The sequence below is a fragment of the Brachyhypopomus gauderio genome, unplaced genomic scaffold, assembly GCF_052324685.1.
Source record: "Brachyhypopomus gauderio isolate BG-103 unplaced genomic scaffold, BGAUD_0.2 sc203, whole genome shotgun sequence".
Lineage (NCBI taxonomy): Eukaryota > Metazoa > Chordata > Actinopteri > Gymnotiformes > Hypopomidae > Brachyhypopomus > Brachyhypopomus gauderio.
The window spans coordinates 95,001-119,071 of record NW_027507024.1 but is presented as its reverse complement, the minus strand read 5'-3'; the positions used below and the strand labels follow the sequence as shown (position 1 = coordinate 119,071).

At 44.2% G+C, this 24,071-nt stretch overlaps 2 protein-coding genes across 16 annotated transcripts in view; one reads left to right on the top strand and one right to left on the bottom strand.

The window, feature by feature from the left end:
• LOC143502715 (NACHT, LRR and PYD domains-containing protein 3-like) overlaps window positions 1-17,297 on the top strand; it is a 54,303-nt gene extending 37,006 nt beyond the window's left edge. The window contains exons 1-11 of one of the 4 annotated variants that reach the window (XM_076995383.1): window positions 1,053-1,162; window positions 1,844-1,951; window positions 2,065-2,364; window positions 4,707-4,761; window positions 5,570-5,774; window positions 6,431-8,207; window positions 10,773-10,943; window positions 12,354-12,524; window positions 13,329-13,502; window positions 15,831-15,877; window positions 16,299-17,297. In XM_076995383.1, the coding sequence (XP_076851498.1) occupies window positions 1,902-1,951; window positions 2,065-2,364; window positions 4,707-4,761; window positions 5,570-5,774; window positions 6,431-8,207; window positions 10,773-10,943; window positions 12,354-12,524; window positions 13,329-13,502; window positions 15,831-15,877; window positions 16,299-16,837 (3,489 nt within the window). In that variant the 5' untranslated portion in view covers window positions 1,053-1,162; window positions 1,844-1,901 and the 3' untranslated portion in view covers window positions 16,838-17,297. Of the gene's footprint in view, window positions 1-1,052; window positions 1,415-1,843; window positions 1,952-2,064; window positions 2,365-4,706; window positions 4,762-5,569; window positions 5,775-6,430; window positions 8,208-10,772; window positions 10,944-12,353; window positions 12,525-13,328; window positions 13,503-15,830; window positions 15,878-16,298 lie in introns of those variants that run through there. The other 3 variants (XM_076995384.1, XM_076995387.1, XM_076995381.1) reach the window with 3 other exon arrangements.
• Window positions 16,835-24,071, bottom strand: part of LOC143502717 (uncharacterized) — a 16,529-nt gene continuing 9,292 nt past the window's right edge. For 6 of the 12 annotated variants that reach the window (XM_076995399.1, XM_076995394.1, XM_076995391.1 and 3 more), the window contains one exon: window positions 21,650-22,176. The gene's annotated coding sequence lies outside the window, so the exon portion shown is untranslated. Of the gene's footprint in view, window positions 21,418-21,649; window positions 22,177-24,071 lie in introns of those variants that run through there. The other 6 variants (XM_076995397.1, XM_076995400.1, XM_076995392.1 and 3 more) reach the window with 6 other exon arrangements.

Below are 24,071 nucleotides of genomic sequence, written 5' to 3'. Positions count from 1 at the left end.
ACCTTAATACTCGCGCTGGTGGTATTCCACTTATTTGCTGGTTGACCAAAATAAACCTGGGCTACAGCAATACTTCACTGTTCATACATGAACTGGTGAGTTGTCCAAAGCTCATTTAATGCGTTACTTACAGAAATAAAATAAAGAGCAGTGGTCTGACTCGGTCTACGGCAGAAAGCTAAAAAAAACAATATTCCATACGCGCGCTCCACTCGCTCCCTTAAAGACACAGTAGCCTACACATATTTCTGGCCGTTACATGCTTTGTGCTCTGCGTGATGTCTGCGCTTGCAAACTAGCCGCATATGTATTGCTGTTTCTCTTATTTCATCTCCTTATTTATTTTAAAATATATTTAGAATTCTTGAACCATTTAAAAGGTTTCTTACAGTTTATTTTTTTCATGTTTAACCAAAGTTGTGAACCTATTGTTTTTGTAAGTTTTCAACACATCCCTAGTCAGTATGGGGGGGGGGGGGGGGGGGGGGGTGTAGGGGGGGGAGAAAGCCAGCTTGAAGGAAAGCACCCACAAAAACGCAGCCTCTATACAAAAAAGTAATCTAGTCGGTTTCAAATGTTTTATATGAACTTTATATAACCAGATAAACAAAATGTAAAGCCGTGTACTAATGTAAGAGATGGGGATGGATGAAAATCAAAAGCTTGAACTCGAGGAATTGCCACCATCTAGCCACACCAGCTTCATATCATTGCTTCTGAATTGCTGTTTTAAAAAATAACTGGATAATACAGTCAAAACTGGCCGTTAATATACAACCACAATTTATTTTACGGTAAAGAGCTGTTTTTATAACAGTGCAGCAGGTAGGGACCTGTGGCCATGTCTAATTGGTCACAAAAAGTAATTGGCTGAGTTTCCTGTGGTTGTTTTGGACCAGCAGATATATGGGCAGCCTAAAAGAGGGAGTCCTAATTAGCAATAGCCGAGCTAGCGACGAGGCTGAAGTTGTTACTTATTCGCAGTTTGAGATTCGTTTGGTTACTTATTCGCAGCTCCTTATTCGGCGGCTGAAGTTGGTTCCTAAACGACATCACTTCCTGTGACGAGTCGATATCGAAAGTAACTAAAGCAAAGCGAGTACGTCACAAAGCGGGTACGTCACTCCCCGCCGCTACAGAAGAGCAGACGGAGTGTTTCGTTGTAAGTTAATTATCCTTCAATATCACTTACTGGCGTGCGGATTAAAGGACAGTCATTTACCTTGGGCTTAACTACTTTTCCCGAGTATGCTACTTTTTAAACCGTGTTTGGTGTAAAGTTTTATTCTCGTTACATAAAAGCGAAAGTGTACAGGTGTAGATGGACTACGGGTCGCCCTGTTTCATCACGGAAGTGTCTGGTTGAACTACATAAATGTCTGGGTCTGAAATACAACGTTATTCTGTTTTCACGGTAATCTGGACGGTCATTTCTAAGTACATCGTCGGTAAAACGTCTCGTCGATATGCTACATTTAGCCTGAATGTTTCGACAACCTCACGTTTCACATACGCGCATGCGCGGCTCAAGGGACCGTTGTTAAAATGCTCTTTCGTTCTGTTTTGATTACAGATCCGCAAATGTATTTGGTTAATTCTGAACTAGACTATATAAATTTTCAGATTTCATTTGCACTGGTTTTAACTGTAGTGCTGGACAATACTGATCATTTAAAATATTTACTGTAATGTAATGGCAACAAATGTCACACACCGTTACATCAATCTTGCATCAACGTTGCATATGTTTATACGGGACAGATTCATCCTGCAGTGACATCAGGTTCATTATAATCAGTGTTTCAGTGTCCTGCTCCTCCTCTTTATGATGAACTGTTGACAGGGAGCAGAGAGCAGCATCTCCAGTGTCCAGCTGTGTGTGTGTGAAGAGGAACAACTCCATGATGGAGCCTCATAACTCCAGCAGTGGAGGAGGAACCTCTGACCCAAAGTGAGGAGCTTTACATCAGCACTTAATCTGAGGAAACAGGAAGAGGGAATATTCAGGATAAATGAGATGTAGTGAAGGATGTAATTACTCAACACTTTCCTCATCTTCATCAGGTTGAAGAGCGTATTTTCAGTATTCAGCCGTGTGTTTATGAAGAGTGAATCCTCTCCAGTACCCAGCTGTGTGTCTATGAAGAGTGAATCATCTCCACTACCCAGCTGTGTGTCTATGAAGAGTGAATCATCTCCACTACCCAGCTGTGTGTCTATGAAGAGTGAATCATCTCCAGTATCCAGCTGTGTGTCTATGAAGAGTGAATCATCTCCAGTACCCAGCTGTGTATCTATGAAGAGTAACCAGTCCATGATTGATCCTCCTGCCTTCAGTAGTGGCCCTGTGACCCCTGACCCACAGTGAGTGACACATTACACACAGAGATTCTTTAATCAGACTGAAAGTATTTTAAGTCTTCATTCTCCACATTCTCACTATCTCTCCCTCCTCAGTTCTTGCGTATGTGTGGAGGGAGTAAATATTTGTGGTTCCTTAGTCCCACATTAAAGCCAGTACCACTGAATTATCCTTAAACAAATAAGGAACAGAGTAATAAAAAATAAAGAAGACAGACTCCAACATCACTGGAAGAGAATAACAGATCATGATGATCATCACAGATGATGAACTGTCATCATCCCCCTCTAGTGTCAAAAGAGTAAACAACAGCATAAGTTAGAGACATAGTACATTGCCAATCACCAGAGATAAAGTCTAAATTGCACAAGAACCTAAATCAGTTCTTATGCAATTAGACAAATTTATGTTCAGTTTTATTTGGAAAAGCAAACCTCACAAAATAAAGAAGGATGTTTAAAAAAAGCAGAATAGCATATGGTGGACTTAATGTGGATTTTAATGGTGGATTTTTCCACACTTGATGTCACTATAACATAAGATGGATTAGTAGATTCCTCAAAAACCCTACGAGTATGTGGAATATCGAACCTAATTTTCTATTCAATACATGTGGTAGATTAAAATTTTTGCTTATACAGTGGGGAAAATAAGTATTTAGTCAGTCACCAATTGTGCAAGTTCTCCCACTTAAAAAGATGAGAGAGGCCGGTAATTGACATCATAGGTAGACCTCAACTATCACAAAATGTGAAAAAAAAAATTGAGAAAATAATTTTGTCTGACTTTTAAAGAATTTATTTGCAAATAATGGTGGAAAATAAGTATTTGGTCAATAACAAAAGTTAATCTCAATACTTTGTTGTATATCCTCTGTTGGCTATGAGAGAGGTCAAACGTTTTCTGTAAGTCTTCACAAGGTTGGCACACACTGTTGCTGGTATGTTGGCCAATTCCTCCATGCAGATCTCCTCTAGAGCAGTGATGTTTTGGGTCTGTCGGTGGGCAACACGGACTTTTAACTCCCTCCAAAGGTTTTCGATGGGGTTGAGATTGGGACACTGGCTAGGCCACTCCAGGACTTTGAAATGTTTCTTACGAAGCCACTCCTTTGTTGCCCTGGCAGTGTGCTTGGGATCATTGTCATGCTGAAAGACCCAGCCACGTTTCATCTTCATTGCCCTTGCTGATGGAAGGAGGTTTGCACCCAAAATCTCACAATACATGGCCCCATTCATTCTTTCCTGTACACGGACCAGTCGTCCTGGTCCCTTTGCAGAGAAACAGCCCCAAAGCATGATGTTGCCACCCCCATGCTTCACAGTTGGTATGGTGTTCTTTGGATGCAACTCAGCATTCACTGTCCTCCAAACACGATGAGTTGTGTTTTTACCAAATAGTTCTACTTTGGTTTCATCTGACCATATGACATTCTCCCAATACTCTTCTGGAACATCCAAATGCTCTCTAGCAAACTTCAGACGTGCCTGGATATGGACTGGCTTAAGCAGGGGGACACATCTGGCACTGCAAGATCTGAGTCCCTGGCGTCGTAGTGTGTTGCTGATGGTAGCCTTTGTAACATTGGTCCCAGCTTTCTGCAGGTCATTCACTAGATCCCCCCTTGTGGTTCTGGGATTTTTCCTCACCGTTCTTGTGATCATTTTGACCCCACGGGCTGAGATCTTGCGTGGAGCCCCAGATTGAGGGAGATTAGTAGTGGTCTTGTAGGTCTTCCATTTTCTGATTATTGCTCCCACAGTAGATTTCTTCACACCAAGCTGCTTGCCTATTGCAGATTCAGTCTTCCCAGCCTGGTGCAGGTCTACAATTCGGTTTCTGGTGTCCTCCGACAGCTCTTTCGTATTCACCATAGTGGAGTTTGGAGTGTGACTGTTTGAGGTTGTGGGCAGGTGTCTTTTATACTGTTAACGTTCTTGCATATGTGTGGAGGGAGTAAATATTTGTGGTTCCTTAATCCCATATTAAAGCCAGTACCACTGAATTATCCTTAAACAAACAAGGAACAGAATAATAAAAAATACAGAAGACAGAATCCAAGATCACTGCTTTAACCAGAGTTAAAGTCAGGTGCAGGTTCTCTGTGTTGGTTCTACTGTCACTACAGCATTTGGGTTCAGTGTCCCTCAGTCTGGGAGCCCAGTGAACCGTGACATGTTCAAGTGTGTTGCGTTATTCCACATGTTTCACATCATCATTATCATCATCATGTACCTGAATATAACAAGTATTTATGAATGTAGTCAGGAATGTAACATATATATGAATTCATGTCTATAACATGTAGATTTTGCATTAAAGTTGTTGTTCTGTTTGTCCACAGTGCCCAAAAGAAACCTGTAAAGATTTCTAAAGACAAACTGGAGTCAGTATTCAAGGTGTGTGTTGGTGTGTGTGCGTGCGTATGTGTGTGTGCGTGCGTGTGTGTGTGTGTGTGCGTGCGTGTGTGTGCGTGCGTGCGTGCGTGTGCGTGCGTGCGTGCGTGTGTGTGCGTGCGTGCGTGTGCGTGCGTGCGTATGTGTGCGTGCGTATGTGTGCGTGCGTATGTGTGTGTGTGTGTGTGTATGTGTGTGTGTGTGTGTGCATATGTGTGTGTGTGTGTGTTCGTGTGTGTGTGTGTGTGTGTGTGAGTGTAGGGTGTCATGCTGAGCTCCACCCTCTCCTGTCAATCTGTCTGTTTGGTCCCTCTAGCCCCGCCCAGCCTTTCCCTGTTTATACTTCCCATGTGTTTTTCATGTCTGTCTGTCCCTCCTTCCATTCAGTAACTCCACCCTGTGATTATCAGTCCCACCTCTTCACAGTTGACTTCTCTTGTTAGTCTGTCCTATTTAAACTCTGTTGATTCTCTTGTTAGTCTGTCCTATTTAATCTCTGTCCCTTCTCTTGTTAGTCTGTCCTATTTAAGCTCTGTTGATTCTCTTGTTCTGTGGTAGTTCTTATATTGGGAGATATTGTATTACCGGTATGTTCTGGCTTGTTTGAGTTTTGTGGTTGTATTCTTAAACTTAATACTAAAACTTAAAACTGTATTCTTGAAACTTAAATATTAAACTTTTGTAATAAACCATAATGTCCACAGGACCACCCATTCCCTCTCAGTTCAGTCCTCTCTTGTGTTTAATGGATTATTCTGTGTTATAATCATCTGTCTGTAACACTGTAGTTTTACTGATACTGTTTATTCAGGAGCTGGAGCACAAAATCATCTCTCTGGTGAAAAATGAGCTGAAGAGATTCAAGAATCTACTGAGTCCAGATTACCCAGCATGCACTGAGAGACAGGTGGAGGATGAGGAGGATCAGAGCAGTGTCAGAGAGGGGGCGATGAAGATCACACTGCACGTCCTGAGGAACATGAACCAGACAGACCTCGCTAACACACTAGAGACCAGTAAGAGCTCTAGGTCATGACATCATAACATCACTTTATTACTTCAGAGGGAGGACACTGTTGGTGAATCTCAGTTCACAATGAGGATCTTAAATCAGTGTTGGTCTGTCCTCAGTTGACCTCCCTTCAGTATAGTCTGCTCAGGTGCAGACTCAAGACTCTCCTACATTTATCACTGTTGTCATGTGATTGTAGAATGTTGAAGTTTTGAGGATACATTGTTACTCTTTAGAACTGAGATTTGACCAATCAGATTTGACCACAGGTCACTGTCTCATGATGTCATACACAGGTGTGTTTTCTATTTCCCTCCATTTTCTCTCAGATGTCCAGTCTGCTAGTTGTAGGTCTCCTCAGTCAGGTGACATTTACCAGTGTATGTGGTGGAACTTCAGCTGGTGTAATGGCTTCCTCCATGAACCCATGTGTTCTCCATGTCAAACTGCTGATCATTCAGTGTTATTGATACCCAGACATTCTAACCATCCTCTAATTTAACTCTTACAATATTTCAATTTCCTGAATGTATCATGGCCAATCTATGGCAACTAAAAATCTATTTATAATGATGTCTTTTCTTGTATATCCTGTGATGGGTCTGTTATGATTGATCCTAAAGACATTAACATGTGTGCTGTTGTCTTCCTCTTTATCAGAACTGGCCCCTGCTTGCTACAGAAAACTCAAATCCAAACTGAGGGAAAAATGTCAGAAAATTAATGAAGGAATCTCACAGCATGGAACCACAGCACTTCTGAATGAGATCTACACAGAGCTCTACATCACAGAGGGAGGGAGTGGAGAGGTCAATAATGAACATGAGGTGAGACAGATTGAGACAGCATCCAGGAGACCAGCAACACAGGAGACACCCATCAAATGCAGTGACATCTTTAGATCCTTACCAGGACAAGACAAAGTCATCAGAACTGTGCTGACTAAAGGAGTGGCTGGAATTGGTAAAACAGTCTCAGTGCAGAAGTTCATACTGGACTGGTCTGAAGGAAATGTAAATCAGGATGTTCTCTTCATATTTCCACTTCCTTTTAGGGAGCTGAATTTGATGAAGGAGAAAAAGCTCAGTCTGGTGCAGCTTCTTCATTGCTTTTTTCCAGAAACACGTGAATTAAAACCAACTCACTATACATACTACAAAATTCTGTTCATCTTTGATGGTCTGGATGAGTGTCGTCTTCCTCTAGATTTCCAGAACAATGACAGCGTGTGGGATGTAACAGAGTCGACCTCAGTGGATGTGCTGCTGACAAACCTCATCAAGGGGAATCTGCTTCCCTCTGCTCTCCTCTGGATAACGTCTCGACCAGCAGCAGCCAATCAGATCCCTCCTGAGTGTGTTGACCAGGTAACAGAGGTGCGAGGGTTCAGTGGCCCTCAGAAAGAGGAGTACTTCAGGAAGAGAATCAGAGACCAGAGTCTGGCCAACATAATCATCTCACACATGAAGTCATCAAGAAGTCTCTACATCATGTGCCACATTCCAGTCTTCTGTTGGATTGCAGCCACTGTTCTAGAGAGGATGTTGGGTGAAGCAGAGAGTGGAGAGATCCCCAAGACTCTGACTCAGATGTTCACACACTTCGTGATCTTTCACATCAAACACAAGGACCAAAAGTATGATCAGAAAAGTGACACTGACACTCAACAATCTAAAAAACATGTTTTGGCACTGGGAAAACTGGCTTTCCAACAGCTGGATAAAGGCAACCTGATCTTCTACGAGGACGACCTGAGAAACAGTGGCATTGATGTCAGAGAAATGTCAGTGTATTCAGGAATGTGCACTCAGATCTTCAGAGAGGAGTTTGGTCTACAGCTGGGGAAGGTGTTCAGCTTTGTACATCTGAGTGTTCAGGAGTTTTTGGCTGCTTTATATGTGTTTATTACCTTCATCTCCACCAACACCAATGTGCTGCAACAGCAACAACCTGGATTGTTCAAAAACACATTGTTTGACTTCCTCAACAGTGCAGTGGACAAGGCCTTACAGAGTCAGAATGGACACCTGGACCTTTTCCTCCGCTTCCTTCTGGGTCTCTCACTGGAGTCCAATCAGACTCTCTTACGAGGACTACTGACACAGTCAGGAAGCAGCTCTCACAGCAAAGAGGAAACCGTTGAGTACATCAAGGAGAAGATCAGGGAGAATCCCTCTCCAGAGAAATCCATCAATCTGTTCCACTGTCTGAATGAACTGAATGATCATTCTTTAGTACAGGAAGTCCAAACATACCTGAGCAGAGGAGGTGACACTCATCTGTGTAGAGCCAGGTTCTCTCCTGCTCAGTGGTCAGCTCTGGTGTTTGTGTTGCTGAACTCAGAAGAGGAGCGGGATGAGTTTGACCTGAGCAATGTCCCATTAGAGGAATGTCTACTGAGACTGCTGCCAGTGGTCAAAGCATCCAGAAAAGTCATGTGAGTATTTTCATTCAGACATTCACAGCGGACATAGCACTGGATGCTCCTGAATCAGAAGGTCTATCAGAGGGGGGGAGGGGTCGCTGCCTCTGTGCTCTGGGGTGTGGGGGAGCAGGTGCTGGCCCTCAGCGGGGTGGCGGGACCCGGGGCCCAGTGCCTGGGCGTGGGGGTGACCTGCGCCGCAGGGTGGGGTGGGTCGATCTGCCTTGTGTCGGGGCATCAGGTCTGGGCCTTGGGGCTCTGAGGTGCCTGGGTGGTGGCGGTGGGGTGGTGGCTGTTGGGGGGTATCTGGATTGGGCTGGGGGCACTGGGTTTCAGACTCAGACCAGCTTATCTTCAATCCTGTTGATGTCTGTTGTCGTTTGATTATTGTGTGATTGGTATGGTTGTTTGTGCATACATGAGTGTGTTGTGCATATGGGATAAAGGTGTGTGGGTGTACATGTGTGTGGAGATGTATATATGGGATGAATGTGTGTGGGTGTATACGTGTGTGTGGGTGAATATCTGTTTAGGTGAATGTGGATGTCCAGACCGGCTACTCTCTGCGGTGGAGGTGGTGGGGGTCTGGGCTGGGATGCGGTGGCGGAGTGTGGTGTCTCCCTAGTCTCCCCGGGTCGACCTCTCCCTGCCTCGAGCAGTGGCGGAGGCAAAGGGGGGGCCGGGGGGGGGGGTTACCCCTAGTGCCACCCCTAGTGCCACCCCACTAGCGAACCACTAGCGATTGGTCGATCGCAATATAATACTTAATTTGTGTCCATTTTACACTCGCCAACCCCCGTCGACAACTTACACTCGCCAAACCCCCCCTCTTCGACAATTTACACTCGCCCAAGATCAAATCTCTTCCCAAGCGATCTTGGCAAACCTGAATATGTATTTCTTTTCGTCCTTCATTTGTATATGGACCCCTCTGATAAAGCCTTGGTCACCCGTTGACCACCCCGGGGGGGGGGGGGGATGGGGGGCGGGGGTCAGTGGCGGAGCTAATGAGCCAGCTATTTTATATCCTGGGGGGCAGGCATGTTACCCAGAGGTCAATGAGGTGGACCTGCTGTCATGACCTCACCCGTCTCCTCACCACTGTCTGTCCCTCAGTTTTTACTGCACTTTACACATTGAGGGCTTTTGAGGGGACGGTGTGTACAAACACTGACCAGTGGCCCAGGGCTTTGCCCACGTTTGTCCCAGCACCTGTCCCCTCAATTTTAACTACACCATAGCATCACACACTACCATACATGCATATACACCAACACCTACACACTACACAGCACTGGGGGTGGAGGGGTGGGAATGCCTTCCTTCACCCGTTTCCTGCTCCCTGCCGGGACAGGGGCTGCTGCCGATCCTTGCTGGTCCAGCCATTTGCCCCCGCCGTGGAGGGTGTGTTAGTTTGGATGAATGTGTCTTTGTCCTTGTCTCTTTTTGTATAGGTGGGTGAATGAGTACATGTTGGGGGGGGGGTCGGTATATGGGTGTGTGTATATATTGGGATGAATGTGTAAGTATATTTGTGGGTGTATACATGTCCGTAAGAGTGTATATGGGTGTAAGTGAATGTGTGTGGGAGTGTATGTTTGTGTAGTTGTATATATGTGTGAGGGTCTATATGAGGGTGAGTGTGTGTGTGTGTGTGTATAAGGATGGGTGTAGGTGTATACATAATGAGGGTGTATATAAGGGGGTGTGTGTATGTATGTAGGGGTATATACATGGGGGTGAATGTAAATATGTGTTTGAGTGTATGTGTGAGGACAGCTGGTTCTGGGTCTGGGGCTTGTTGTGCCCGGTCCTCTCCTGGCTGCTCCCCTGTGGTTACTTCTCCCTTTTTTCTGTCTTTTCCCTTTTTATTTTCTCTCCCCCTCTTTTCTATATTCTATCTTCTTATGGTTCACCTAACCCCAATAATTGTTATCACTATTGCACTGTATTATACAGAATTGTTATCATTTGATCTGGATCTGTACATAAAAACAAAGTTGTCCTCCAAAGATGGGGGGTGGAGGAAGTTTTATTAATTCATTCCAAATAGTTTCTGTTAAAGTTAACTACATGAACACACACACACACACTCCTACATAGAGCCTACATATTAATCGCAGACACACACAGACTTAAACACACGTAATCCAGACGTAATTCAAAGTCAATGTCAAAAAAACAGTCCAGGTCAGGTACACACAAAAAGAAGAAAAAACAGACAGAGGTACAAAAAGGGAGAATCCAGGAGAGCAGTGAACTAGACAAACTGGGTCGAACCACAAAGAGAATAGAATGAAGGAAAAACTCTTGGTATGCTTTCAAAATGTCGGCAATACTTCACAAAGAGTTTTGCGAGTGTTCTGATATATATAATAGCGTATGACAAGAACCAGGTGTGAACTAGTACTGAGGGGAGGAGGAACGGGTCAGACGACGTGGGGCATTCTGGGAGTTGCAGTCTCCAGGTTTGAGCTGCATGACAGATACAGAGGATAATTTAATCAGCAGTTCAGATTCTGGAATCCAGCATCATCTGATTGATCTGTATTTTGTACTGTATTTACTCCTCCTTTACAGACTGTCTGGCTGTGGTCTCACTGAGGAGTCTTGCAAATCTCTCACATCAGTTCTACAAACAGAAAACTCACTGAAAGAGCTGGAGATTAATAATAATGACCTACAAGATTCAGGAGTGGAGCAGCTCTGTGCTGGACTGAAGAGTTCAAACTGTAAACTGGAGATTCTCAGGTGAGTTTTCTGTCAATTTAATCTGGAATGGAAACAGTGAAGTGTGGTGACACTACAGGGTTTTAATAAATATTAAGATAAATATTTATGTACTTTTAAAAGAAAATTTCCTTTTTTAAAATAATAAAACTCCTTTGAGTACAGTATAAAAACATCTACCACAATGCAATGCAAGACAATTTCATTCTTTATTATTTTATGAGGTTTTCGTTCTTTATTACTTTCAAATATTTTCTGTTAAAATTAACTACATGAACTACATTTCATTGACTGACCACATTGCGGAGAGAAAGAAAAATGTGTGATGCATAAGTAGATTTCCAGAATCTCCTAGAAGAGAAATGTAACACTCTAAAGAGACTCAGATGAGCCCTTGTTCAAATGTATGTGGGTATTTATGGAAACGTTCATACTCCTACAGAGCTGAACACACACACACACACACACACACACACCTGCATAGAAGCGACAAACACACAGGTTGTAAAACAGCTCTGCCCCAAGTGTGTTATTAATGTTCCAAATCCAGACATCTACACTACGGTGAAAGAAAATGTGGCAATATCTTTTGATTTCATTTACACATATGACAAATACCCCAATATTAAAATGACATGTAATGAAAAATCCACCTTTTCAGTGCTTGTGCACATACATTTGACAACATTATATCAAAGTTCAGAGCTAAACAGGTTAGGATTATTAGGTTTAATACTGTGGAGGGTGTTTGGTGGTGTAGGATCATATGTGAGGAATGGATATGAAACCTCACCATGACAGTAGTTTATTATAAAGCACAGGATGAAGCCTCCACTACAGTTACTGGCCTCTGCTTTGATACTTTTTAATCTGTTAATGTAATTAATTTCATCCTATTTTACAAGATACTGTGATGTGGGGTACATATTAGTCACAAACGTACACAGACTTAAACACACTTTGTTTATTGAAGTAAATGGAGGAAACAACTGGGCAGAGGGATCCAGACGTAATCCAAAGTCAATGTCAAAAAAACAGTCCAGGTCAGGTACACACAAAAAGAAGAAAAAACAGACAGAGGTACAAAAAGGGAGAATCCAGGAGAGCAGTGAACTAGACAAACTGGGTCGAACCACAAAGAGAATAGAATGCAGGAAAAAACGTTATGTATGCTTTCAAAATGTCGGCAATACTTCACAAAGAGTTTAGTGAGTGTCGTGATATAAATAATAGCCTATGACAAGAACCAGGTGTGAACTATTACTGAGGGGAGGAGGAACGGGTCAGACGACGTGGGGCATTCTGGGAGTTGCAGTCTCCAGGGTTGAGCTGCATAACAGATACAGAGGATAATTTAATCAGCAGTTCAGATTCTGGAATCCAGCATCATCTGATTGATCTACATTTTGTACTGTATTTACTCCTTTACAGACTGTCTCTCTGTGGTCTCACTGAGGAGTCTTGCAAATCTCTCATATCAGTTCTACAAACAGAAACCTCACTGAAACAACTGGAAATGAATAATAATGACCTACAAGATTCAGGAGTGGAGCAGCTCTGTGCTGGACTGAAGAGTTCAAACTGTAAACTGGAGATTCTCAGGTGAGTTTTCTGTCAATTTAATCTGGAATGGAAACAGTAAAGTGTGGTGGCACTACAGGGTTTTAATACATTTTAAGATTAATATTTATGTACTTTTAAAATGTCAATTTCCTTTTAAAAATAATAAACTTCCTTTGATTACACTATAAAAAATCCTACCACAAGGCAATGCAAGACAATTTCACACTTTATTATTTTATGAGGTTTTCTTTCTTTATTAATTCCAAATATTTCCTGTTAAAATTAACTACATGAACTACATGTCATTGACGGAGTCCTTGTCCAAATGTATGTGGGTATTTATGGAAACACACACTCCTACACACCGCTGAACAGACACACTCCTACACAGACCTGACTGAAACACACAGCTTGTAAAACAGCTCTGCCCCAAGTGTCTTATTAATGTTCCAAATCCAGACGTCCACATCCACACTACTGTGAAAGAAAATGTGGCAATATCTTTAATTTCATTTACACATATGACAAATACCCCAATATTAAAATGACATGTGATGAAAAATCCACCTTTTCAGTGCTTGTGCACACACATTTGACAACATTATATCAAAGATCAGAGCTAAGCAGTTTAGGATTATTAGGTTTAATATTGTGGAGGGTGTTTGGTGGTGTAGGATCATATGTGAGGAATGGATATGAGACCTCACCATGACAGTAGTTTATTATAAAGCACAGGGTGAAGCCTTCACTACAGTTACTGGCCTCTCTAGCACCCCATACTGGCTGCTCTGCAAATGCAGTGAGGACACTGTCTTTCTCCCTCTTTTCCCCTCCTTTCTGCAGATTGTCTGGTTGTTTGGTCACAGAGGAAGGCTGTTCTTCTCTGGCTTCAGCTCTGAGTTCAAACCCCTCCCACCTGAAAGAACTGGATCTGACTTACAACCACCCAGGAGACTCAGGAGTGAAGCTGCTCTCTGCTAGACTGGAGGATCCCCACTGCAGACTGGACACACTCAGGTATGTAGGAATCCCCTTAAACACCCTGTGTGTGAACACACACTCCAAATGTGAGAAGAACAGTGTCATACATAGAAACAGCACACATGACACACACATGGTCTTATTCCTAAAATACATACAGTATCATACATGACACCAGTGGCAGCTCGTCAGTAGGGGGCGCTGGGGTGCCGCCCTCATCAAATTATCCAGAGAAAAAAATGTTACTTAGACATATGAACTTATGTAAATTATATATTGCAAAAGTATTATGAAACTAGTAATACTGACAATTATCGTACATTTAAAAAAAGATCAATAATTCTATCTAGATGTAAGCACAGGTGGTCACACCTGCTTGGCATTGCTGCCTGACGCACCTCCGACGGTGCCATTGTGTGGGCTGCAGGGTCGTCAGCTGGGGGGGGGGCACCCTTCACTGATGTTTCACTCCATTATCCCCCAGAACATCTCTGGGTGGTGGAGCAGCGACAGGGACGTCTCCCTGCCGCCCCCTGCAGCCTTCTGAAGGATCTGTATTCACCCCACTCTCTGACCCCAGCGTTATTATTGTTGTGTGGAATGAGTCGCAGGGGACTGTGCATGTCAGGGACGTCCATCTCCCTGACTCAAGCACAAGTACTGACCGCATACCAGAACGTCTCCCTCAAGAGCTTCTTTCCCCCATGTGCCATCCTTCCTTCTGAGCCACAGCCAGAAGCTCCCTTCCTCACCCTCCTCTGCAGGGTTGCGAATAGCTCACCTCCTGTTAGGGCCTGTGACACCCAGAGTTTTCAGTAGCCTCTGTGTGGATGTCCCAGTGAAGCCCCTGCATCTGACCTCCACTGGGAAGATGAATGGTCTCCACTCAGCTTGTGAGCACGTTGCTGCCAGCTCTGCGTACTTGTCCTTCTTCCGTTCGTACGAGGACTCCATGTGCTCCTCCCATGGGACTGTCAGCTCTACCATGATGAGGGCTTTGGCAGGTGCTGACCAGAGCACGATGTCTGGGCGCAAGGATGTTATAGTAATCTCTGCTGGGAATTTCAGTTGGCGGCTGAGGTCGGCTGCCAACTGCCACTCACTTCCTAGCGACAGGAGCGACCGCTCTGTCCCTGTGCTGCGCCGTGCTGTCGTCCCTGGCCTGGTAAACTGGATCCACATCAGGGAGATGGGTAGGCTTGCTGACCGGTTTACCTGCTGTCTGCGGGCTTCCAGGATCTCTGCGAGCTTGCGCAGGACCTTGTCATGCCGCCACCTGTACCTTCCCTGTGACGGCGCTGTCTTGCATCCGGAGATGATGTGCTTTAGGGTTGGACTTGGGGAAACTACAGAGATGGCAGTGTTCTTCTGTGCCAAACCAGGTGAGAAGGTTTCGGGGGCTCGGTAAGGTGTCGTATGTGGCCCTAATCCGAAAGCTCAGTCTTGCCTGGGGAGTTCTCCACAAATCGGCCCAAGTGATGGTTCTGTTTAGCACAGCCTCCCAAGTAGTCCATCTGCCTTGCTGTTGCTGGCTCACTGCTGTAATCTTGTATGTTTCCTCCTCCATCTTGGCAACTTCAGAGATCACAAGATCCTTCCTCTCCTTCCTGGTCGCTTTGGACCAGCTCTTTGGTGCTACTGCCCATCCCAGACCAGATCTGCCCAACTGTGTAGCACCAACGATCTCCTGGTGCTTCAGCCGTTCCACTGCCTGGTCAACTGCTTGGGATGCATTCCACTTCCGTCCAGTGCGAATCTGAGGGTTGGCAGCTCGAATTGCCGGGTCCGTGGAGTCTCTCAGTTCGAAGTGGAGTCTCACCTTCTCCTTTTGTCCACTGAATGTCTGTGACATTATATGTGTACCGTATACTTCCTGTGTGTGGGGCGCTGGACTAATGGGTGTCTATGTAGGTCCTTAAACTTTTGGCAAGCATGTGATCTGGAGAAGCTCTTTAATTGGTTGCCTTAAAGTTTGCTGCGGGACAGAGAGCTGCGCCCCAGACACACCTACTTTTATCAGTAGCCTATCAGTATAGTTAATTATTGATCCTGGAATATTCTTTAAAGGTTTTGACTCCACACACAAGGCAGTGAATGTAATCGGTGAAGTCTAGACCCTATAGAGGTGTGTGTGTGTGTGTGTGTGTGTGTGTGTGCGTGTGTGTGTGTGTGTGTGTGTGTGTGTGTGTGTGTGTGTGTGTGTGTGTGTGTGTGTGTGTGTGTGTGGGACAGACAGTTCAGTTATCTAGGTGCATGTGTGTGTGTGAGTAATAGAGCTTTCTTCCTCTATTTCTATATTTCTCTCAGGACAGAGCCTTCAGAATAAAAAATAACTGTGTGTGTGTGTGTGTGTGTGTTCTTTAGGGTGGATCATGCAGGGAAGATCAGTCTCAAACCAGGACTAAGAAAATGTAAGCAGTTATGTAGTTAATACACACACACACACACACACACACACACACACACACACACACACAGATATACACAGATATACACACACACACACACACACACATATATACACACACACACACACAGAAAATATAACCAGCATGTATATATATACACACACAGATACATATACACAGATACACACACACACACGCACACACACGCACGCACGCACACACACGCACACACACGCACGCACGCACACACACACACACACACACAAATATACACACACACACACGCACGCACACACACACACACACACACACACACACGGACGCACGCACACACACGCACACACACACACACACACACACACACACACACACACACACACACAGTATTTGTGTCGTCTCCTCTAATGTATCTTCTTGTGTGCAGATGCGTATGAGCTCACACTGGACCCAAACACAGCACACACACTTCTCTCTCTGTCTGAGGGGAACAGAAAGGTGACGTGTGTGGAGGAGCAGCAGACGTATCCTGATCATCCAGAGAGATTTGATGGCTGGTCTCAGGTGATGTGTAGAGAGAGTCTGACTGGACGCTGTTACTGGGAGGTTGAGTGTAGTGGAGATGCTGGTATAGCAGTGACATATAAAGGAATCAGCAGGAAAGGAGACAGTAGTGACTGTGGGTTTGGATACAATATAAAGTCCTGGAAGCTGCGCTGCATTAATAACAGTTACTCTGTCTGGCACAATTATAACTGCACTGTCATCTCTGCCCCCTCCATCTCCAACAGAGTAGGAGTGTATCTGGACTGGTCGGCCGGCACTCTGTCCTTCTACAGCGTCTCCTCTCACACACACACACTCACACACTTACACACATTCCACTCCACATTCACTGAGCCCCTCTATGCAGGGTTTGGGTTTTGGTGTTCTGACTCCTCAGTGTGTGTGTGTGAGCTAGAATAACCTCCTGTGTACTGGAGCAACACCTGCGTCTCCATGGAAACACACACTCCTCTACACACACAACTGGAGAACAAAATCTCTCTCTCTCTCTCCCTCTCTCTCCCTCCTCTTTTTCTTGCCTCAACAGTTACTGTCTTCTCTGCATTTCTAGGTTTAGGGGTAAATGAAGTCCTGTGATTACATGTAGAGTAGTTAACCGTGCAGTGTAGAACCTGCTTCTACATTTTACTGTTTTATCCAGTATTTTACATTTATGCAGAAATTTCCCTGCAGTTCCGGTATGTGTCCAGTAGATGGTAGCAGACAACCACATATTGATATACAGTATCATAACTGGGCAAAGTATAGGATTTTGTGTGTGATTTTGCTGGTTAAATTGCAACATATGTAAAGTGTTTTATGTTTTGATGTGATGTACATTTGCTTTCTTCTGTCCATTAAAGAGAAAGACTGAAATTTACTCCAGACCTATGGAGTGAGATTACTGTCTTTAATACAAGAGAGCAAAGATGAGGTTCAATCGAGCAAGTAAGACACACTGAGCAAAACAACCGAGCAAAACCAGTGACAGTGAGAGCAGAGAAACAAGAATCACACAGTTAAGTGTGTTTGTTTCACTGTTTTAAGCACACGTTTGTTTTTGCTTGATTCTGTTTTCAGTGCACTTTTCAGTTTTTTGCTCACATCTAAAACTACCACACAGACATTTTATTTGAATTTTAACGTCATTTGGACATTAATGCCAAGCTAAAGAACATTGATAAACATTTCAACTTTGTGCTTGCAAAGCAGAATCTGAGAACAGTTGTAAAAGAACTTGGCCTCCTCCAGCACAGCATCATTCAGTCTGAACCCACTCACTGGAGCTCCACGCACCACATGAATCAAAATCAAATCAAAATCAGATTTATTGTCACATCACCAGAGTACAGGTACCCCGGTGAGTGAAAAACTTGTGTGCATGTTCCACAATTTGCAGCAACAATATTACAAAGATGTATAAATTACAAACAATTTAAACTATGTACATTTAAAGCTTACTCTGTATGTCTTCAAAATAAAAATAAGTATTGTTCTAATTTTTGATATGCACAATATATTAAATATACATGTGATATTGCACAGAAAATGGAGATGAATGTAACAGGTTATGGAGATTATACTGTTGTATAGAGGTGCCTGTAATCCCAGTGAGTATGATGCTGTATTGATGTCAGAGCAAGGTATGGAGTGAGTATATGGGAGCGCAGGGGTAGAGTATTGTCTCGGGTTGGTATTATTAAGGTATGGAGTGAGTATATGGGAGCGCAGGGGTGGAGTATTGTCTCGGGTTGGTATTATTAAGACCAATAGTCCAGCAGTGCAGAGGTGCAGTGTGAAATAAAGTGCTTTGGTGCTCATGCATGTAATGGAGGGTGTGGGTTGGTCAGAGCCGAGATTATTGGCTGTTCAGGAGTCTGGTGGCATGGGGGAAGAAGCTGTCTCTGAGCCCACTGGTTCTGGCTTTAAAGCTTCTGAGCCTCCTACCACTCGGCAGCTGAGAGAACAGACAGTGGCTAGGATGGGAGGAGTCCTGCTAGGATGGCAGGGGTCCTGCTAGGATGGGAGGAGTCCTGCTAGGATGGGAGGGGTCCTGCTAGGATGGGAGGGGTCCTGCTAGGATGGGAGGAGTCCTGCTAGGATGGGAGGAGTCCTGCTAGGATGGGAGGAGGCCTGCTAGGATGGGAGGAGTCCTGCTAGGATGGGAGGGGTCCTGCTAGGATGGGAGGGGTCCTGCTAGGATGGGAGGAGTCCTGCTAGGATGGGAGGGGTCCTGCTAGGATGGGAGGAGTCCTGCTAGGATGGGAGGGGTCCTGCTAGGATGGGAGGAGTCCTTTATGATCATTCTGGACTTCCTCAGGCAGCGGCTGGTGTATAAGTCCAGCAGGTTGGGGAGCTGAACCCCGGTGATGGACTGTGCTGTTCGTACTACTCTCTGCAGAGATTTACTCTCAAGATCAGTGCAGTTCCCGTACCAGGTGGTAATGCTGCCAGTCAGGATGCTTTCCACAGTGCAGGTGTAGAAGGTCTTGAGGATGCTGGGCTTCAGACCAAACCTCCTCTGCCTTCTGAGGAAGTAGAGGCGCTGGTGGGCCTTCTTCAGTACCTGTGTGGTGTGCACTGCCCATGTCAGGTCCTCGCTGATGTTAACACCCAGAAACTTAAAGCTGCTGACCCTCTCTACCGCAGTCCCATTGATGTGGATCTCTGGGTGTACTCTCTCCCACCTCCTGTAGTCCACGATGAGCTCCTTGGTCTTACTGACGTTTAGAGAGAGGTTATTCTCCCAGCACCAGTCTTCCAGGATTTTTACCTCCTCCCTGTAGGCCGATTCATCATTATTGGAGATCAGGCCCACAACCGTTGTGTCGTCAGCAAACTTTATGATGGCGTTGGAACTGTGTGTAGCAGTGCAGTGGTGGGTGTACAGAGAGTACAGGAGTGGGCTGAGCACACAACCCTGGGGGACTCCGATGTTGAGGGTCAGAGAGGAGGATGTGATGCTGCCCATCCTTACCACCTGCCGTCGGTCCGTCAGGAAGTTCAGGATCCAGCTGCACAGTGTGCTGTTCAGACCCAGATCCCGGAGTTTGCTGTCGAGCTTCGAAGGAACGATGGTGTTGAATGCTGAACTGTAGTCTACAAACAGCATTCTCACATACGTGTCCTTCTTGTCCAGGTGGGAGAGGACAATGTGCAGCGTCAGCGCGATTGCATCATCAGTGGATCTATTTCTCCTATACGCAAATTGCAGAGGATCCAGGGTGGCAGGCAGTGAGGAACAGATGATGTCTTTGACGAGCGTCTCAAAGCATTGAGGTCACGATGGAGGTCAGGGCAACAGGTCGCCAGTCATTCAGACAGGTAATGCTGGATGACTTTGGGACTGGCACAATGGTGGCTAGTTTGAAGCTAGCTGGCACGATAGAGAGAGACAGTGAGGTGTTGTAGATGTCTGCATAAACACCTGCTAATTCTCTGTAGCGGGCTTTCAGCACTCTACCTGGTGTGCCGTCTGGTCCTTCTGTCTTGCGCGGGTTCACCCGTCTGAAGGCTCTGCACACATCACTGACGGAGGGGGGGTTGGGATCAACGGTGGACGGGGCGTTCTCCAGCTGTGCAGTGAGGTTACTATCAAAACGAGCGTAGAAGTGGTTTAGCTCATCCGGTAAATCACTGCTGTTAATAGGCAGAGTGTGAGAGGCAGATTTATAGTCCGTGATTGTGTTTAGTCCCCGCCATAAACTCCGTGTATTGTTGGTGTTAAACTGTGGTTCCACTTTCTCCCTGTACACCCGTTTAGCTGATCTGATGGATTTACGCAGAGCGTAGTTGGTTTTCTTGTACTCTTGCGTATTTCCAGATCTGAAAGCAGCGCTGCGTGTGCTAAGGGCGGAGCCTCACAGTTCAGCCAGGGCTTCTGATTGGGCAATACGTGGACTTGTCAACAGGGCACTACGTCATCCACACACTTGCGTATGAAGGCGGAGACTGTGTCTGCGTACTTGTCAACGCTGCTCGACCAATCACGGAACATTTCCCAATCCACATGCTCGAAACAGTCCTGCAGTAAAGCGTCTGATTGGTCAGACCAGCGATGATGCAGAGATGCTGGAACAGAAACACTTAACATCTACGCTGGTGATTAGGGAACATTTGCTACACCAACTGCTGATCAATGGGACATAATTTCCAGTTTGATTGACATGCTGGAACCTGTTGAGGAAGTTCCTCTTGAGATCAACAGTTCAGAGGCTCCATCTCCAGTGTCATCCCAAGCATTGCTGTGCTGAAGATGGAGCTTCAGGCAGAGGGTCATAACACGAGGAGGATGGAAACACTCAGGGAAACCTGCTGCAGAAAAGGTTTGCAGGGATGGAGGAGAGAAAATGTTTGGTGCTAGTGACACTGCTGGATCCTCGTTATATCCTCATGTCTTCTTTACAGTGGACACACTGACCAAGACAGAACAACAGATAAAAGAAGAGCAGGACATTGTGTCCCAGTAACTGATACAGACACCACTGAAGACCAAGGATCAGAGAAAGGTGGAAGATGAAGAATTACCTGCTCACTCCAGCGTTCTTCCACAAACATATGCAAATGGGACCCTAATTTCTGAAATAATTCAGTTCTTTGTTAAAAAGACCAGCATGTTCACCGTAGCAGCGTTCAGTGCTGACCACTGGCATGTTACAATATTGCCTCCTGTGCTAAAAAGCCTTTCAGAGGCTGCACTGGTAGCTGGTATTTTCTTGCTAAACGACTAACCCGAGGAAAGTTAATTTCATGCAGCGTCCACCATGCAAGAGGATCTCTTTCACTGTCTGCTGGAGAACACTGTAAGTAGCTGTTTAGCTCTGCTTACATTGTGTGTACTCCCTTGTCAGGGACTGCCCTCTTGAAAAAGCTTCCAAGAGTCTTCTTTAGTCTCTTTGCATCACTTGCTGTGTCTTTTGCTGATGCTGAAGCTTGCTGAGGTGTTTCAAAGTCAGAGGTGCCACTCTGCTCTGACAGATTCCATCTCTCTGGACCATGTACTGAGTGTGAGGATGGGGCGTGAGGGGAGAGGCCAATATACATTTGTCAAATCATGTGTGATTTATGTCATGTTCATCCAATCATATGCTTTAATCACCTCATGTTCACCTCGTGAACCCCTTGTGTGCTTATGAACTAAAGTATAAGAGATGAGAGTTCGGAGAGAGGAATTAGCTTTCTGTGGCAGACGCTCTTGAGTGTATGTAGATGAGAACTCTGGATTGATCCATACTTGCTTAATACATTTATTTTACTCTATTATCTTACCCAACTGTTTCTGACTTTTATTGTACTCACCATTTAAGGGTTACAGATGTTTTTAATGGTCTTCGTCAGGTCTGTGTCATTCTCTTTCACTTGTAGAATGTCACTGGTAAACAACTGAAGCACTTCAAACAAGAGACAGTAACATAGTCCTCAGCAGACAGTGCATTTGTAAACTCTAGAAGAGGACCAAGGGCCTTGTTCACAGAGTCAAGTACCTCCATATCTTGCCACATAAGGACCAGGTGCCTTGTTGACCTGTCAGCAGCCAAGACCTGAGTGAAGCTTTTTCTTGTTCCAGTAGCTGCTGGATCATCTTCTGCTTACATCTCCATCTTGTGGGAGTTTCTGTTACAAGTTTGTGTTGAGGTGGCCCATGTCTCTCTGTTCATCTTGAAGTGATCGCTGCCTCTTCCAGCTGTGAGAAAAGACACTCACAATCTTTTTACCAACACTGACAGCTCTGTCAACCCTGGTGTCCTTCAGACTTCTCTCTGTAAATGAAATAATACTGAGAACAAATAAGCAGCCAGAAATGTTTTGCAATATTTATAGCGACATCTCAATTTACAGAAGTTTCTCAAGGACCTCCCTGGTAAAATAAATCATTTAACACACACACAAACACACACACACACACACACACACACACACACACACACACACACACACACAAACACACACACACACACACACACACACACACACACACACACACACAAACACACAATTATACACACACACACAAATAAAAAAAAATAAAAATTATTTTTTTTTTAAAGGGTCAAAAATTTTAAAAGGGTCAAATTTACCCAAACAGTATCTATGTGATATAAACTTGCAGGGGGTGGTTGCAAATATCTGAAATGAATTATTTTCATATAATATGTTGATTACCCTAATTAACCCTAGCAGAAGAAGTTTCATACTGAAAAAATGATTTTAAATATTTTTCCTAGATCTTCAAACTTTGAAAAGGGTCAATTTGACCCACAACATAATAGGAGGGTTTTAACATCATACAGTCTGAACCCACTCGCTGGAGCTCCACGCACCACATGATGCAGAGATGCTGGAGCAGAAACACTGAACATCTACACTGGAGATTAGGGAACATTTGATACACCAACTGCTGATCAATGGGACATAATATCCAGTTTGATTGACATGCTGGAACCTGTTGAGGAAGTTCCTCTTGAGATCAACAGTTCAGAGGCTAAACTGGGAGTACTGGGAACTTTCAGTGTGAGATGGGGAGAGTGAGGAAGACTCAGGGGCTGCAACTGAGATCAAATTAAAACACATTAACACATTTGGTTTTTAGATTCTGCAATGTTTACAAATGGACACGACCATATATAGACCAACACACACACACACACACACACACACACATACACACACACAACCATATATAGACCAACACACACACACACACACACACACACACACACACACACACACACACACAACCATATATAGACCAACACACACAAACCAAGACACACATGGACACGACCATATATAGAAGAGATTTCATGCTGTTTTCCATTTATGATTTTCTAGCAGTTCCAGTATTTGTCCAGTAGATGACAGCAGACAACCAAAAATTTATATTGTATCATAACTGGGCAAATAATTGAATTTTTTGTTGATTTTTGCTTGTTAAATTGCAATTCATGTAAATTCAAAGTTCAAAGTGTTTATTGTCATATGCACAGAGGAAACAGGTTTCCTTAGATACAATGAAAAACTTACTTTGCTCCTCGCCAAGAATGCCAACCATGTCATTAACAAATACAATAAGAATGTATATACATATATATATATATATATATATATATATAGTATGTACATAGTCAGGAGATAAAACACACTAAATAAATATAATAATAAGTATAGACTACTATAGTGGAGGTTCTTAAATTTACACCAGAGAAACTGTTTTATGTGTTGGTGTGATGTACATTTGCTTCTGTTTATTAAACATAAAGACTGAAATGTACCCCAGTCCTGCCATTAAGCAGTGGGTTGAATATAGTACTGAGGAAAGGAAAATGGTAAATTACTTAAAAATGTCCAAATAAAGCACAGCTATATACAGATATTTGTTGCTTGCTTTTTAAAATGTGATTTGTTGTGCACTTAGTCGGTAGACAACAGTACACAACATGTTGCATTATTATAAGTTTAAATGTCAAATGAGGCTGTTGCAGAAATTTTCCCACTCTGGTGTTTTGGCGGTTTCCCAACCAAAATATCAAACGTGCTCAAGCCATGTTTTGGTCTCAGCTGCATTCTCATTTTCATGAGAACGATGGGGAGGACTTTGGTCCACCCAGCTTAGTTTCTGCACCTCACTCAGTTTGTTCTTCAAGTTACTGTTTTC